The sequence below is a fragment of the Bufo gargarizans genome, chromosome 2 (assembly GCF_014858855.1).
Source record: "Bufo gargarizans isolate SCDJY-AF-19 chromosome 2, ASM1485885v1, whole genome shotgun sequence".
Lineage (NCBI taxonomy): Eukaryota > Metazoa > Chordata > Amphibia > Anura > Bufonidae > Bufo > Bufo gargarizans.
This window is the reverse complement of record NC_058081.1, coordinates 15,983,597-15,999,539: the sequence shown is the minus strand read 5'-3', so window position 1 is coordinate 15,999,539 and position 15,943 is coordinate 15,983,597. Positions and strand designations below refer to the sequence as shown.

Sequence of the window (15,943 nt, the reverse complement as noted above, 5' to 3'; positions counted from 1 at the left end):
GAGGTCCCGTAACAGACAATCTGGCTTCATGTCAGCAGAGAATCAGTCTGCATGTCATAGCAGAGAATCAGGCTTCACGTCAGCCACCACTGCAACAGTCCATTGTCATAAATTTAGGCCCAGCACCCAGGCAGAGGAGAGAGGTCCCGTAACAGACAATCTGGCTTCATGTCAGCAGAGAATTAGTCTGCATGTCATAGCAGAGAATCAGGCTTCATGTCAGCCACCACTGCAACAGTCCATTGGCATATATTTAGGCCTAGCACACAGGCAGAGGAGAGGTTCATTCAACTTTGGGTAGCCTCGCAATATAATGGTAAAATAAAAATAAAAATAGGATTGAATGAGGAAGTGCCCTGGAGTCCAATAATATATGGTTATGGGGAGGTAGTTAATGTCTAATCTGGACAAGGGACGGACAGGTCCTGTGGGATCCATGCCTGGTTCATTTTTATGAACGTCAGCTTGTCCACATTGGCTGTAGACAGGCGGCTGCGTTTGTCTGTAATGACGCCCCCTGCCGTGCTGAATACACGTTCAGACAAAACGCTGGCTGCCGGGCAGGCCAGCACCTCCAAGGCATAAAAGGCTAGCTCTGGCCACGTGGACAATTTAGAGACCCAGAAGTTGAATGGGGCCGAACCATCAGTCAGTACGTGGAGGGGTGTGCACACGTACTGTTCCACCATGTTAGTGAAATGTTGCCTCCTGCTAACACGTTGCGTATCAGGTGGTGGTGCAGTTAGCTGTGGCGTGTTGACAAAAGTTTTCCACATCTCTGCCATGCTAACCCTGCCCTCAGAGGAGCTGGCCGTGACACAGCTGCCTTGGCGACCTCTTGCTCCTCCTCTGCCTTGGCCTTGGGCTTCCACTTGTTCCCCTGTGACATTTGGGAATGCTCTCAGTAGCGCGTCTACCAACGTGCGCTTGTACTCGCGCATCTTCCTATCACGCTCCAGTGCAGGAAGTAAGGTGGGCACATTGTCTTTGTAGCGTGGATCCAGCAGGGTGGCAACCCAGTAGTCCGCACAGGTTAAAATGTGGGCAACTCTGCTGTCGTTGCGCAGGCACTGCAGCATGTAGTCGCTCATGTGTGCCAGGCTGCCCAGGGATAAGGACAAGCTGTCCTCTGTGGGAGGCGTATCGTCATCGTCCTGCCTTTCCCCCCAGCCACGCACCAGTGATGGACCCGAGCTGCGTTGGGTGCCACCCCGCTGTGACCATGCTTCATCCTCATCCTCCTCCACCTCCTCCTCATCCTCGTCCTCCTCGTCCTCCAGTAGTGGGCCCTGGCTGGCCACATTTGTACCTGGCCTCTGCTGTTGCCAAAAACCTCCCTCTGAGTCACTTCGAAGAGACTGGCCTGAAAGTGCTAAAAATGACCCCTCTTCCTCCTCCTCCTCCTCCTCCTCCTGGGCCACCTCCTCTTCCATCATCGCCCTAAGTGTTTTCTCAAGGAGACATAGAAGTGGTATTGTAACGCTGATAACGGTGTCATCGCCACTGGCCATGTTGGTGGAGTACTCGAAACAGCGCAACAGGGCACACAGGTCTCGCATGGAGGCCCAGTCATTGGTGGTGAAGTGGTGCTGTTCTGTAGTGCGACTGACCCGTGCGTGCTGCAGCTGAAACTCCACTATGGCCTGCTGCTGCTCGCACAGTCTGTCCAGCATGTGCAAGGTGGAGTTCCACCTGGTGGGCACGTCGCATATGAGGCGGTGAGCGGGAAGGCCGAAGTTACGCTGTAGCGCAGACAGGCGAGCAGCAGCAGGATGTGAACGCCGGAAGCGCGAACAGACGGCCCGCACTTTATGCAGCAGCTCTGACATGTCGGGGTAGTTGTGAATGAACTTCTGCACCACCAAATTCAGCACATGCGCCAAGCAAGGGATGTGCGTCAAATTGGCTAGTCCCAGAGCTGCAACGAGATTTCGCCCATTATCGCACACCACCAGGCCGGGCTTGAGGCTCACCGGCAGCAACCACTCGTCGGTCTGTTGTTCAATACCCCGCCACAACTCCTGTGCGGTGTGGGGCCTGTCCCCCAAACATATGAGTTTCAGAATGGCCTGCTGACGTTTACCCCGGGCTGTGCTGAAGTTGGTGGTGAAGGTGTGTGTGGCTGACTGGATGAGCAGGTGGAAGAAGAGGAGGAGGAAGCCGAGAAGGAGGAGGTGGCAACAGGAGGCAAAGAATGTTGCCCTGCGATCCTTGGCGGCGGAAGGACGTGCGCCAAACAGCTCTCCGCCTGGGGCCCAGCTGCCACTACATTTACCCAGTGTGCAGTTAGGGAGATATAGCGTCCCTGGCCGTGCTTATGGTCCACGTATCTGTGGTTAGGTGGACCTTGCCACAGATGGCGTTGCGCAGTGCACACTTGATTTTATCGGATACTTGGTTGTGCAGGGAAGGCACGGCTCTCTTGGAGAAGTAGTGCCGGCTGGGAACAACATACTGTGGGACAGCAAGCGACATGAGCTGTTTGAAGCTGTCTGTGTCCACCAGCCTAAATGACAGCATTTCATAGGCCAGTAGTTTAGAAATGCTGGCATTCAGGGCCAGGGATCGAGGGTGGCTAGGTGGGAATTTACGCTTTCTATCAAATGTTTGTGAGATGGAGAGCTGAACGCTGGCGTGTGACATGGTTGAGACGCTTGGTGACGGAGGTGGTGGTGGTGGTGTTGGTGGTACATCCCCTGTTTGCTGGGCGGCAGGTGCCAACGTTCCTCCAGAGGCGGAGGAAGAGGCCGAGGCGGCAGCAGCAGAATAGGCCGAGGCGGCAGCAGCAGAAGAGGTAGCAGGGGGAGCCTGAGTGACTTCCTTGGTTTTAAGGTGTTTACTCCACTGCAGTTCATGCTTTGCATGCAGGTGCCTGGTCATGCAGGTTGTGCTCAGGTTCAGAACGTTAATGCCTCGCTTCAGGCTCTGATGGCACAGCGTGCAAACCACTCGGGTCTTGTCGTCAGCACATTGTTTGAAGAAGTGCCATGCCAGGGAACTCCTTGAAGCTGCCTTTGGGGTGCTCGGTCCCAGATGGCGGCGGTCAGTAGCAGGCGGAGTCTCTTGGCGGCGGGTGTTCTGCTTTTGCCCACTGCTCCCTCTTTTGCTACGCTGTTGGCTCGGTCTCACCACTGCCTCTTCCTCCGAACTGTGAAAGTCAGTGGCACGACCTTCATTCCATGTGGGGTCTAGGACCTCATCGTCCCCTGCATCGTCTTCCACCCAGTCTTGATCCCTGACCTCCTGTTCAGTCTGCACACTGCAGAAAGACGCAGCAGTTGGCACCTGTGTTTCGTCATCATCAGAGACATGCTGAGGTGGTATTCCCATGTCCTCATCATCAGGAAACATAAGTGGTTGTGCGTCAGTGCATTCTATGTCTTTCACCGCTGGGGAAGGGCTAGGTGGATGCCCTTGGGAAACCCTGCCAGCGGAGTCTTCAAACAGCATAAGAGACTGTTGCATAACTTGAGGCTGAGACAGTTTCCCTGGTATGCATGGGGGTGATGTGACAGACTGATGGGGTTGGTTTTCAGGCGCCATCTGTGCGCTTTCTGCAGAAGACTGGGTGGGAGATAATGTGAACGTGCTGGATCCACTGTCGGCCACCCAATTGACTAATGCCTGTACCTGCTCAGGCCTTACCATCCTTAGAACGGCATTGGGCCCCACCATATATCGCTGTAAATTCTGGCGGCTACTGGGACCTGAGGTAGTTGGTACACTAGGACGTGTGGATGTGGCAGAACGGCCACGTCCTCTCCCAGCACCAGAGGGTCCACTAACACCACCACGACCATGTCCACGTCCGCGTCCCTTACTAGATGTTTTTCTCATTGTTATGGTTCACCACAACAACAAATATATTATTTGGTCCAATGTATTGTATTCAAATTCAGCGGGATATAAATTTGAGGCCTAGTATTTAGGCGCTGGGTGACCGGTATGGATTTAGTGACAGAATTAGACTTGGAAATGCACAGAAGCGTGTGTGTGAAGTTATTCTGAATGACCCAATGTGCACCTTGAATATTATATACCCTTTTAGGGATAGATTTCAAATAGCTCTGATATAGCAGAAACCACTAAATTATGAAATTGCTAAATTGGGAATTGTATTTCAACCCAGAACAAGAAATGTGCTTGAACGGACACTAAATAACTCGCCCAGCTACAGCACTAAGGACAGATTTAGCGGGATATAAATTTGAGGCCTAGTATTTAGGCGCTGGGTGACAGGTATGGGTTTAGTGCCAGAATTAGACTTGGAAATACACAGTAGCGGGTGTGTGTGAAGTTATTCTGAATGACCCAATGTGCACCTTGAATATTATATACCCTTTTAGGGATAGATTTCAAATAGCTCTGATATAGCAGAAACCACTAAATTATGAAATTGCTAAATTGGGAATTGTATTTCAACCCAGAACAAGAAATGTGCTTGAACGGACACTAAATAACTCGCCCAGCTACAGCACTAAGGACAGATTTAGCGGGATATAAATTTGAGGCCTAGTATTTAGGCGCTGGGTGACAGGTATGGGTTTAGTGCCAGAATTAGACTTGGAAATACACAGTAGCGGGTGTGTGTGAAGTTATTCTGAATGACCCAATGTGCACCTTGAATATTATATACCCTTTTAGGGATAGATTTCAAATAGCTCTGATATAGCAGAAACCACTAAATTATGAAATTGCTAAATTGGGAATTGTATTTCAACCCAGAACAAGAAATGTGCTTGAACGGACACTAAATAACTCGCCCAGCTACAGCACTAAGGACAGATTTAGCGGGATATAAATTTGAGGCCTAGTATTTAGGCGCTGGGTGACAGGTTTTGGTTTAGTGACAGAATTAGACTTGGAAATACACAGTAGCGGGTGTGTGTGAAGTTATTCTGAATGACCCAATGTGCACCTTGAATATTATATACCCTTTTAGGGATAGATTTCAAATAGCTCTGATATAGCAGAAACCACTAAATTATGAAATTGCTAAATTGGGAATTGTATTTCAACCCAGAACAAGAAATGTGCTTGAACGGACACTAAATAACTCGCCCAGCTACAGCACTAAGGACAGATTTAGCGGGATATAAATTTGAGGCCTAGTATTTAGGCGCTGGGTGACAGGTATGGGTTTAGTGCCAGAATTAGACTTGGAAATACACAGTAGCGGGTGTGTGTGAAGTTATTCTGAATGACCCAATGTGCACCTTGAATATTATATACCCTTTTAGGGATAGATTTCAAATAGCTCTGATATAGCAGAAACCACTAAATTATGAAATTGCTAAATTGGGAATTGTATTTCAACCCAGAACAAGAAATGTGCTTGAACGGACACTAAATAACTCGCCCAGCTACAGCACTAAGGACAGATTTAGCGGGATATAAATTTGAGGCCTAGTATTTAGGCGCTGGGTGACAGGTATGGGTTTAGTGCCAGAATTAGACTTGGAAATACACAGTAGCGGGTGTGTGTGAAGTTATTCTGAATGACCCAATGTGCACCTTGAATATTATATACCCTTTTAGGGATAGATTTCAAATAGCTCTGATATAGCAGAAACCACTAAATTATGAAATTGCTAAATTGGGAATTGTATTTCAACCCGGAACAAGAAATGTGCTTGAACGGACACTAAATAACTCGCCCAGCTACAGCACTAAGGACAGATTTAGCGGGATATAAATTTGAGGCCTAGTATTTAGGCGCTGGGTGACCGGTATGGATTTAGTGACAGAATTAGACTGGGATATGGCCAAAAAATGAACAGACTATTGCTGGTTAAATGCACTTGGTGTGACAGCTTCACCCTGATGTAGGCTTTAGCCAAAAAACAACCACACCATTGAGGGTTAAATGCACTTGGTCGCAGCTTGTGCTGGCGCACCACAAGACACAAAATGGCCGCCGATCACCCCAGAAAAATGTGACTGACAAACGGTCTGGGCAGCCTAAAAACAGTGAGCAATTGAGGATCAGCAGCTCAATGATCCACAGCTGCAGATCGATCAGTTAATCAAGTCCTTTGGAGGAGTTAATCTGCCTAATCTCGCCCTACTGTCGCAGCCGCAACCTCTCCCTACGCTAATCAGAGCAGAGTGACGGGCGGCGCTATGTGACTCCAGCTTAAATAGAGGCTGGGTCACATGGTGCTCTGGCCAATCACAGCCATGCCAATAGTAGGCATGGCTGTGATGGCCTCTTGGGGCAAGTAGTATGACGCTTGTTGATTGGCTGCTTTGCAGCCTTTCAAAAAGCGCCAAGAAAGCGTCACAAAAGCGCGAAGAAAGCGACGAACACCGAACCCGAACCCGGACTTTTACGAAAATGTCCGGGTTCGGGTCCGTGTCACGGACACCCCAAAATTCGGTACGAACCCGAACTATACAGTTCGAGTTCGCTCATCCCTAATTGTGGCCTTACCCTTAAAGCTTCCCTACTCTTCTTCAGTCATAACTTTTTTTTCTTTTTCCATCAACATGAGGACTTTTTTGGGGGGCCGAATCCTGAAAAAGACATTTAACCCCTTCCAGACCATCGCCGTAATAGCACGGTGCTGCGGGAAGTGACTTCCCGACCAGAGCCATAGTACTACAGTGTGCTGATTGGGCGGGTGCAAGAGCTGCGCCTGCCCGATCAGCTGCAGGAGTCCGGCTGGTGAAAGCTGTAAAAATAAATTAAACTGTGCCAGAACAGTCATTTTTTGTCACTACGCCTTACAAAATGAGTAATATCGAGGGATCAAAAAGTCATGTGTACCCTAAAATGGTTCCCATTAAAAGTCATCCTGCAAAAAATGAACCCTGACATAAAAAAATCACTCAAAAAATAAACCAATGGCACCCGAAAACCAATCTATCAAAATCTGCGTTGCAAAAGCCATATGGTTCACCTTTTCTGCCATGTACCCCCACAGCAGTTTACCATTATGTATGGGGTGTTTTCATATTCAGGAGAAAATGGGTAACAAATTATCGGGTGCTTATTTCTTCTGTTGCTCCTTGTGAAAATAAACATTTTGGGGCTAAAGCAACATTTTAGTGGAAGAAATGAAACCTTTCATTTTCACAGCCAAGTGTTTCCAAATTCTGTATACCGCTTATGGGGTCAAAGTGCTTAGTACACCCCTTAATATATTCTTTGAGGGGTGCAGTTTCCAAAATGGGGTCACTTTTTGATGGTTTCCTCTGTAGGGGTATGTCAGGATCTCAGGTGCCCCAAAACCAATCTAGCAAAATCTGCCCTCCAAAATCCATATGGCGCTCCTTCCCTTCTGATCTTTGCCACGTGCCCATAGAGCAGTTTACCACCACATATGGGGTATTTATGTAAACTGCAGAATCATATATATATATAGAGAGAGAGAGAGAGAGGTTTATATTGTGCTGTTAACCCTTGCTGTTTTGCAAGAAAAAAATTATCAACATGAAAAATCTGCAACAAAAAAAATTACATTTAAAAATGTTGCCTCCATTTTCGTTTTAATTCTTGTGGAACAACTAAAGGGTTAACAACATTTGTAACCTCAGGTTTGAATTATTTGAGGGGTGTCGTTTTCGAAATGGGGTCATTTATGGTTGGTTTCCATTATGTAAGCCACTGAAAATGACTTTAACTGAATTGGTGCTTAAAAAATGGTTCGGGAAATTTTGTTGATAATTTGAAAAATTACTTCTAAACTTCTAAGCCTTCTAACTAGAGTTGAGCGGACACCTGGATGTTCGGGTTCGAGAAGTTCGGCCGAACTTCCCGGAAATGTCCTGGTTTGGGATCCGAACCCGATCCGAACTTCGTCCCGAACCCGAACCCCATTGAAGTCAATGGGGATCCGAACTTTTCGGCACTAAAAAGGCTGTAAAACAGCCCAGGAAAGAGCTAGAGGGCTGCAAAAGGCAGCAATATGTAGGTAAATCCCCTGCAAACAAATGTGGATAGGGAAATGAATAAAAATAAAAATAAAATAAATAAAAATTAACAAATATCAATTGGAGAGAGGTCCCATAGCAGAGAATCAGGCTTCACGTCAGCCACCACTGCAACAGTCCATTGGCATATATTTAGGCCCCGGCACCCAGACAGAGGAGAGGTTCATTCAACTTTGGGTAGCCTCGCAATATAATGGTAAAATGAAAATAAAAATAGGATTGAATGAGGAAGTGCCCTGGAGTACAATAATATATGGTTAAGGGGAGGTAGTTAATGTCTAATCTGGACAAGGGACGGACAGGTCCTGTGGGATCCATGCCTGGTTCATTTTTATGAATGTCAGCTTGTCCACATTGGCTGTAGACAGGCGGCTGCGTTTGTCTGTAATGACTCCCCCTGCCGTGCTGAATACACGTTCAGACAAAACGCTGGCCGCCGGGCAGGCCAGCACCTCCAAGGCATAAAAGGCTAGCTCTGGCCACGTGGACAATTTAGAGACCCAGAAGTTGAATGGGGCTGAACCATCAGTCAGTACGTGGAGGGGTGTGCACAGGTACTGTTCCACCATGTTAGTGAAATGTTGCCTCCTGCTAACACGTTGCGTATCAGGTGGTGGTGCAGTTAGCTGTGGCGTGTTGAAAAAACTTTTCCACATCTCTGCCATGCTAACCCTGCCCTCAGAGGAGCTGGCCGTGACACAGCTGCCTTGGCGACCTCTTGCTCCTCCTCTGCCTTGGCCTTGGGCTTCCACTTATTCCCCTGTGACATTTGGGAATGCTCTCAGTAGCGCGTCTACCAACGTGTGCTTGTACTTGCGCATCTTCCTATCACGCTCCAGTGCAGGAAGTAAGGTGGGCACATTGTCTTTGTAGCGTGGATCCAGCAGGGTGGCAACCCAGTAGTCCGCACACGTTAAAATGTGGGCAACTCTGCTGTCGTTGCGCAGGCACTGCAGCATGTAGTCGCTCATGTGTGCTAGGCTGCCCAGAGGTAAGGACAAGCTGTCCTCTGTGGGAGGCGTATCGTCATCGTCCTGCCTTTCCCCCCAGCCACGCACCAGTGATGGGCCCGAGCTGCGTTGGGTGCCACCCCGCTGTGACCATGCTTCATCCTCATCCTCCTCCACCTCCTCCTCATCCTCGTCCTCCTCGTCCTCCAGTAGTGGGCCCTGGCTGGCCACATTTGTACCTGGCCTCTGCTGTTGCCAAAAACCTCCCTCTGAGTCACTTCGAAGAGACTGGCCTGAAAGTGCTAAAAATGACCCCTCTTCCTCCTCCTCCTCCTCCTCCTGGGCCACCTCCTCTTCCATCGTCGCCCTAAGTGTTTTCTCAAGGAGACATAGAAGTGGTATTGTAACGCTGATAACGGCGTCATCGCCACTGGCCATGTTGGTGGAGTACTCGAAACAGCGCAACACGGCACACAGGTCTCGCATGGAGGCCCAGTCATTGGTGGTGAAGTGGTGCTGTTCCGCAGTGCGACTGACCCGTGCGTGCTGCAGCTGAAACTCTATGGCCTGCTGCTGCTTGCACAGTCTGTCCAGCATGTGCAAGGTGGAGTTCCACCTGGTGGGCACGTCGCATATGAGGCGGTGAGCCGAAGTTACGCTGTAGCGCAGACAGGCGAGCAGCAGCAGGATGTGAACGCCGGAAGCGCGAACAGACAGCCCGCACTTTATGCAGCAGCTCTGACATGTCGGGGTAGTTGTGAATGAACTTCTGCACCACCAAATTCAGCACATGCGCCAGGCAAGGGATGTGCGTCAAACCGGCTAGTCCCAGAGCTGCAACGAGATTTCGCCCATTATTGCACACCACCAGGCCGGGCTTGAGGCTCACCGGCAGCAACCACTCATCGGTCTGTTGTTCTATACCCTGCCACAACTCCTGTGCGGTGTGGGGCCTGTCCCCCAAACATATGAGTTTCAGAATGGCCTGCTGACGTTTACCCCGGGCTGTGCTGAAGTTGGTGGTGAAGGTGTGTGGCTGACTGGATGAGCAGGGGGAAGAAGAGGAGGAGGAAGCCGAGAAGGAGGAGGTGGCAACAGGAGGCAAAGAATGTTGCCCTGCGATCCTTGGCGGCTGAAGGACGTGCGCCAAACAGCTCTCCGCCTGGGGCCCAGCTGCCACTACATTTACCCAGTGTGCAGTTAGGGAGATATAGCGTCCCTGGCCGTGCTTACTGGTCCAAGTATCTGTGGTTAGGTGGACCTTGCTACAGGTGGCGTTGCACAGTGCACACTTGATTTTATTGGATACTTGGTTGTGCAGGGAAGGCACGGCTCTCTTGGAGAAGTAGTGGCGGCTGGGAACAACATCCTGTGGGACAGCAAGAGACATGAGCTGTTTGAAGCTGTCTGTGTCCACCAGCCTGAATGACAGCATTTCATAGGCCAGTAGTTTAGAAATGCTGGCATTCAGGGCCAGGGATCGAGGGTGGCTAGGTGGGAATTTACGCTTTCTCTCAAATGTTTGTGAGATGGAGAGCTGAACGCTGCCGTGTGACATGGTTGAGATGCTTGGTGACGGAGGTGGTGGTGGTGTTGGTGGTACATCCCCTGTTTGCTGGGCGGCAGGTGCCAACGTTCCTCCAGAGGCGGAGGAAGAGGCCGAGGCGGCAGCAGCAGAAGAGGCCGAGGTGGCAGCAGCAGAAGAGGTAGCAGGGGGAGCCTGAGTGACTTCCTTGTTTTTAAGGTGTTTACTCCACTGCAGTTCATGCTTTGCATGCAGGTGCCTGGTCATGCAGGTTGTGCTAAGGTTCAGAACGTTAATGCCTCACTTCAGGCTCTGATGGCACAGCGTGCAAACCACTCGGGTCTTGTCGTCAGCACATTGTTTGAAGAAGTGCCATGCCAGGGAACTCCTTGAAGCTGCCTTTGGGGTGCTCGGTCCCAGATGGCGGCGGTCAGTAGCAGGCGGAGTCTCTTGGCGGCAGGTGCTCTGCTTTTGCCCACTGCTCCCTCTTTTGCTACGCTGTTGGCTCGGTCTCACCACTGCCTCTTCCTCCGAACTGTGAAAGTCAGTGGCACGACCTTCATTCCATGTGGGGTCTAGGACCTCATCGTCCCCTGCATCGTCTTCCACCCAGTCTTCATCCCTGACCTCCTGTTCAGTCTGCACACTGCAGAAAGATGCAGCAGTTGGCACCTGTGTTTCGTCATCATCAGAGACATGCTGAGGTGGTATTCCCATGTCCTCATCATCAGGAAACATAATTGGTTGTGCGTCAGTGCATTCTATGTCTTCCACCGCTGGGGAAGGGCTAGGTGGATGCCCTTGGGAAACCCTGTCAGCAGAGTCTTCAAACAGCATAAGAGACTGCTGCATAACTTGAGGGTCAGACAGTTTCCCTGATATGCATGGGGGTGATGTGACAGAATGATGGGGTTGGTTTTCAGGCGCCATCTGTGCACTTTCTGCAGAAGACTGGGTGGGAGATAATGGGAACGTGCTGGATCCACTGTCGGACACCCAATTGACTAATGCCTGTACCTGCTCAGGCCTTACCATCCTTAGAACGGCATTGGGCCCCACCATATATCGCTGTAAATTCTGGCAGCTACTGGGACCTGAGGTAGTTGGTACGCTAGGACGTGTGGATGTGGCAGAACGGCCACGTCCTCTCCCAGCACCAGAGGGTCCACTAACACCACCACGACCATGTCCACGTCCGCGTCCCTTACTAGATGTTTTCCTCATTGTTATCGTTCACCACAACAACAAAAATATTATTTGGCCCAATGTATTGTATTCAAATTCAGCTGAATATAAATTTGAGGCCTAGTATTTAGGCGCTGGGTGACAGGTATAGGTTTACTGACAGAATTAGACTTGGAAATGCACAGTAGCGGGTGTGTGAAGTTATTCAGAATGACCCTATGTGCACCTTGATTCTGATATACCCTTTTAGGGATGTATTTAAAGTAGGCCTGATACAGCAGAAACCACTAAATTATGAAATTGCTAAATTGGGAATTGTATTTCAACCCAGAACAAAAAATGTGCTTTGACGGACACTAAATAACTTGACCAGCCACACCAGTAACGACAGATTTAGCTGGATATAAACTTGAGGCCTAGTATTTAGGCGCTGGGTGACAGGTATACGTTTACTGACAGAATTAGACTGAAATATGGGCAAAAAATAACCACACTATTGCTGGTTAAATGCACTTGGTGTGACAGCTTGACCAACCACACTACTGAGGGTTAAATGCACTTGGTGACGGGCGCAGCTTGCCCCTGATGTAGTATATGGCCAAAAAATAACCAGACTATTGCTGGTTAAATGCACTTGGTGTGACAGCTTCACCCTGATGTAGGCTTTAGCCAAAAAACAACCACACCATTGAGGGTTAAATGCACTTGGTCGCAGCTTGTGCTGGCGCACCACAAGACACAAAATGGCCGCCGATCACCCCAGAAAAAAGTGACTGACAAATGGTCTGGGCAGCCTAAAAACAGTGAGCAATTGAGTATCAGCAGCTCAATGACCCACAGCTGCAGATCGATCAATTAATCAAGTCCTTTGGAGGAGTTAATCTGCCTAATCTCGCCCTACGGTCGCAGCCGCAACCTCTCCCTACGCTAATCAGAGCAGAGTGACGGGCGGCGCTATGTGACTCCAGCTTAAATAGAGGCTGGGTCACATGGTGCTCTGGCCAATCACAGCCATGCCAATAGTAGGCATGGCTGTGATGGCCTCTTGGGGCAAGTAGTATGACGCTTGTTGATTGGCTGCTTTGCAGCCTTTCAAAAAGCGCCAAGAAAGCGACGAACACCGAACCCGGACTTTTACGAAAAGGTTCGGGTCCGTGTCACGGACACCCCAAAATTCGGTACGAACCCGAACTATACAGTTCGGGTACGCTCATCCCTACTTCTAACGTCCTAACAAAAATAAAATTACATTTACAAAATGATGCCAACATAAAGCAGACATATGGGGAATGATGACTGTTTACTATTACTATATATCCTAAAAGTAGAGAAATTCTAATTTAGAAAATTTTGAATTTTTTCACATTTTTGTTAAATTTGGGATTTTGTTTCATAAATAAAGGAAACCTATATTGACACAAGTTTACCACTGTCATGAGAAAACAATGACTTGGATAAGTAAAAGTGTTCCAAAGTCATTACCACATAATGTGACACATGTCATATTTGCAAAAAAATGGCCTGGGCAGGAAGGTGAAAACTGGCCCGCGGGAGAAAGGGTTAATGTAATGCAAAAAGTATTCAGAGCGGGAACAATGTATGATCTGTGATGATTTTATAATTTTTTTGCATTTTGCAGATAACAAATATATTCCTATCCAGATCCAACCACAAAGACAAGGGCAATCTACCGTCTACCAGGACACCTCCACTCCATCCACAGCCAACATTCCCTGTGAACTGGAAAACCTTTTGAAGGTTAGAAATGTCTCTTCTCATGAGTCCACCATTAGTCATGTTCTTCTCTCAAACTCCTTACAAGGATCCACTACCAAATCCTCAACCCTTCTTTTTCCTTACAGGCAGAAGAGATTATATTTAAAGATAAAGGTAAAATAGTGGTAGAACCTTATTACTTATGATAATTGACCATAGTCCTGTTCAGAGCTAGTCTGGATGGTCTGTGGTCTATTTCTCAAATGTCAACGAAACATGATCTGTAATATAAAGTTGAATTTGTGGCATTAGACTAAAGAAACCGTTCAAAAAAATAAATCAAAGGTTACTGGTCCAATTTGTAGAACATGAGGATGCCCTCTTCAGTAGAGATGTCCCAAACTATTCACCGGCGAATAGTTCCCGGCGAACATAGCTTGTTCGCGTTCGCCGCTGCGGGCGAACATGTGCGATGTTCGGTCCGCCCCCTATACATCATCATTGAGTAAACTTTTACCCTCTACCTCACAGTCAGCAGACACATTCCAGCCAATCAGCAGCAGACCCTCCCTCCCAGACCCTCCCACCTCCTATCAAAAAGCAAGGACGGCATCCATCTTAGATTAATTCTGAAGCTGCAGTGTCACAAAGTTGTAATCGCAATGCGATTAATACAGGTTATATTGATTGCATTGCGATTACAACTTAGAGCTGCTGGGTTCCTAATGGTTATATTGATAGAGTATAACGAAGATTGAGAATATAGTGCTATATTCGTTGTCAATTCTAGCAATACAACCATTAGGAACCCAGCTCTAAGTTGTAATCGCAATGCGAAAAATGCAGGTTATATTAATCGCATTGCGAATTCAACTTAGCGCTAAGTTCCCTATGGTTGTACTGCTAGAATTGACGAATATAATGAATATAGCACTATATTCTCATTCTTCGTTATATTCTAGCAATATAACCATTAGGAACCCAGCAGCTCTAAGTTGAATTCGCAATGCGATTAATATAACTTGCATTAATCGCATTGCGATTACAACTTTCTCAAATCCGACAGTACATTCTAGCATGGAGCCGTTCCCATGGTGATGGGGACGCTCCAGGAGCACGGAAGTCGGCAGAAGCTCTAAGTTGAAATCGCAATGCAATTTAATTCAAGTTCTATAAATCGCATTGCGATTTCAACTTAGAACTTCTGCCGACTTCCGTGCTCATTGCTAGAATGTACTGTCGGATTTGAGAAAGTTTAAATTGCAATGTGATTATTTCAAGTTCTATAAATCACATTGTGATTTCAACTTACCACTCTCTGGGTCAACTACGTAATTTTTCATGGGCGTTTTGCCATGGGTCCCCCTCCGGCATGCCACAGTCCAGGTGTTAGTCCCGTTGAAACAACTTTTCCATCACTATTGTGGCCACAAAGAGTCCCTGTGGGTTTTCAAATTCGCCTTCCTATTGGTCTATTGCGGTTCGCCCGGTTCACACGTTCGCAAACATTTGCGGAAATTCGCGTTCGGCGTTCGTGAACGTAAAATTTTATGTTCGACATCTCTACTCTTCAGATCAATGACCATGTCAACCGTGTTGAGCCAGACAGAAGGTGGTCCTACTGTTGATTCCGTGACTGCCACACAATTCAGTTGGACAGGAAGATTGACTTCTAGTCTCGGACACTGAAAGTTTGTGTCATGATCACTCGTGCTAGAGTTCACATGATGTGTGGGTGTGGATGGGCAACCAAAACAAAAACGTGATATATCTAAATGATGAATATTCCCCATTTATACTTCACCCTTAATACTGACACCCCAAATCTGCCACCAGTAACGTATGTTTCAAGAGCTCACACTCTTAGGCCCCTTTCACACGGGCGAGTATTCCGCGAGGATGCGATGCGTGAGTTGAACACATTGCACCCGCACTGAATCCCGACTAGGGATGAGCGAACCCGAACTGACATTTTCGTAAAAGTCCGGGTTCGGGTTCGGTGTTCGTCGCTTTCTTGGCGCTTTTTGAAAGGCTGCAAAGCAGCCAATCAACAAGCGTCATACTACTTGCCCCAAGAGGCCGTCACAGCCATGCCTACTATTGGCATGGCTGTGATTGGCCAGTGCAGCATGTGACCCAGCCTCTATTTAAGCTGGAGTCACTTAGCGCCGCACGTCACTCTGCTCTGATTAGTGTAGGGAGAGGTTGCAGCCGCGACGTTAGGGCGAGATTAGGCAGTGATTAACTCCTCCAAAAGACTTCATTCAGAGATCAATCTGCAGCTGTGGATGATTGAACTGCTGCTATTGAATTGCTCACTGTTTTTAGGCTGCCCAGAGCGTTTTTCAGTCACTTTTTTCTGGGGTGATCGGCGGCCATTTTGCGTCTTGTGGTGCGCCAGCACAAGCTGCCACCAAGTGCATTTAACCCTCAATGGTGTGGTTGTTTTTTGGCTAAATCCTACATCAGGGTCAAGCTGTCACACCAAGTGCATTTAACCAGCAATAGTCTGGTTATTTTTTGGGCATATCCCAGTCTAAATCTGTCAGTAAACCTATACCTGTCACCCAGCGCCTAAATAATAGGCCTCAAATTTATATCCAGCTAAATCTGTCGTTACTGGTGTGGCTGG

General features: G+C 48.2%; 1 protein-coding gene across 1 annotated transcript in view; it reads left to right on the top strand.

Moving 5' to 3' along the window:
- Positions 1–15,943, top strand: part of LOC122929220 — a 51,239-nt gene that overhangs the window by 9,436 nt on the left and 25,860 nt on the right. The window contains exons 2-3 of the mRNA XM_044282722.1: positions 13,235–13,353; positions 13,458–13,485. Coding sequence (XP_044138657.1) covers positions 13,235–13,353; positions 13,458–13,485 — 147 coding nt within the window. The remainder of the gene's footprint in view (positions 1–13,234; positions 13,354–13,457; positions 13,486–15,943) is intronic.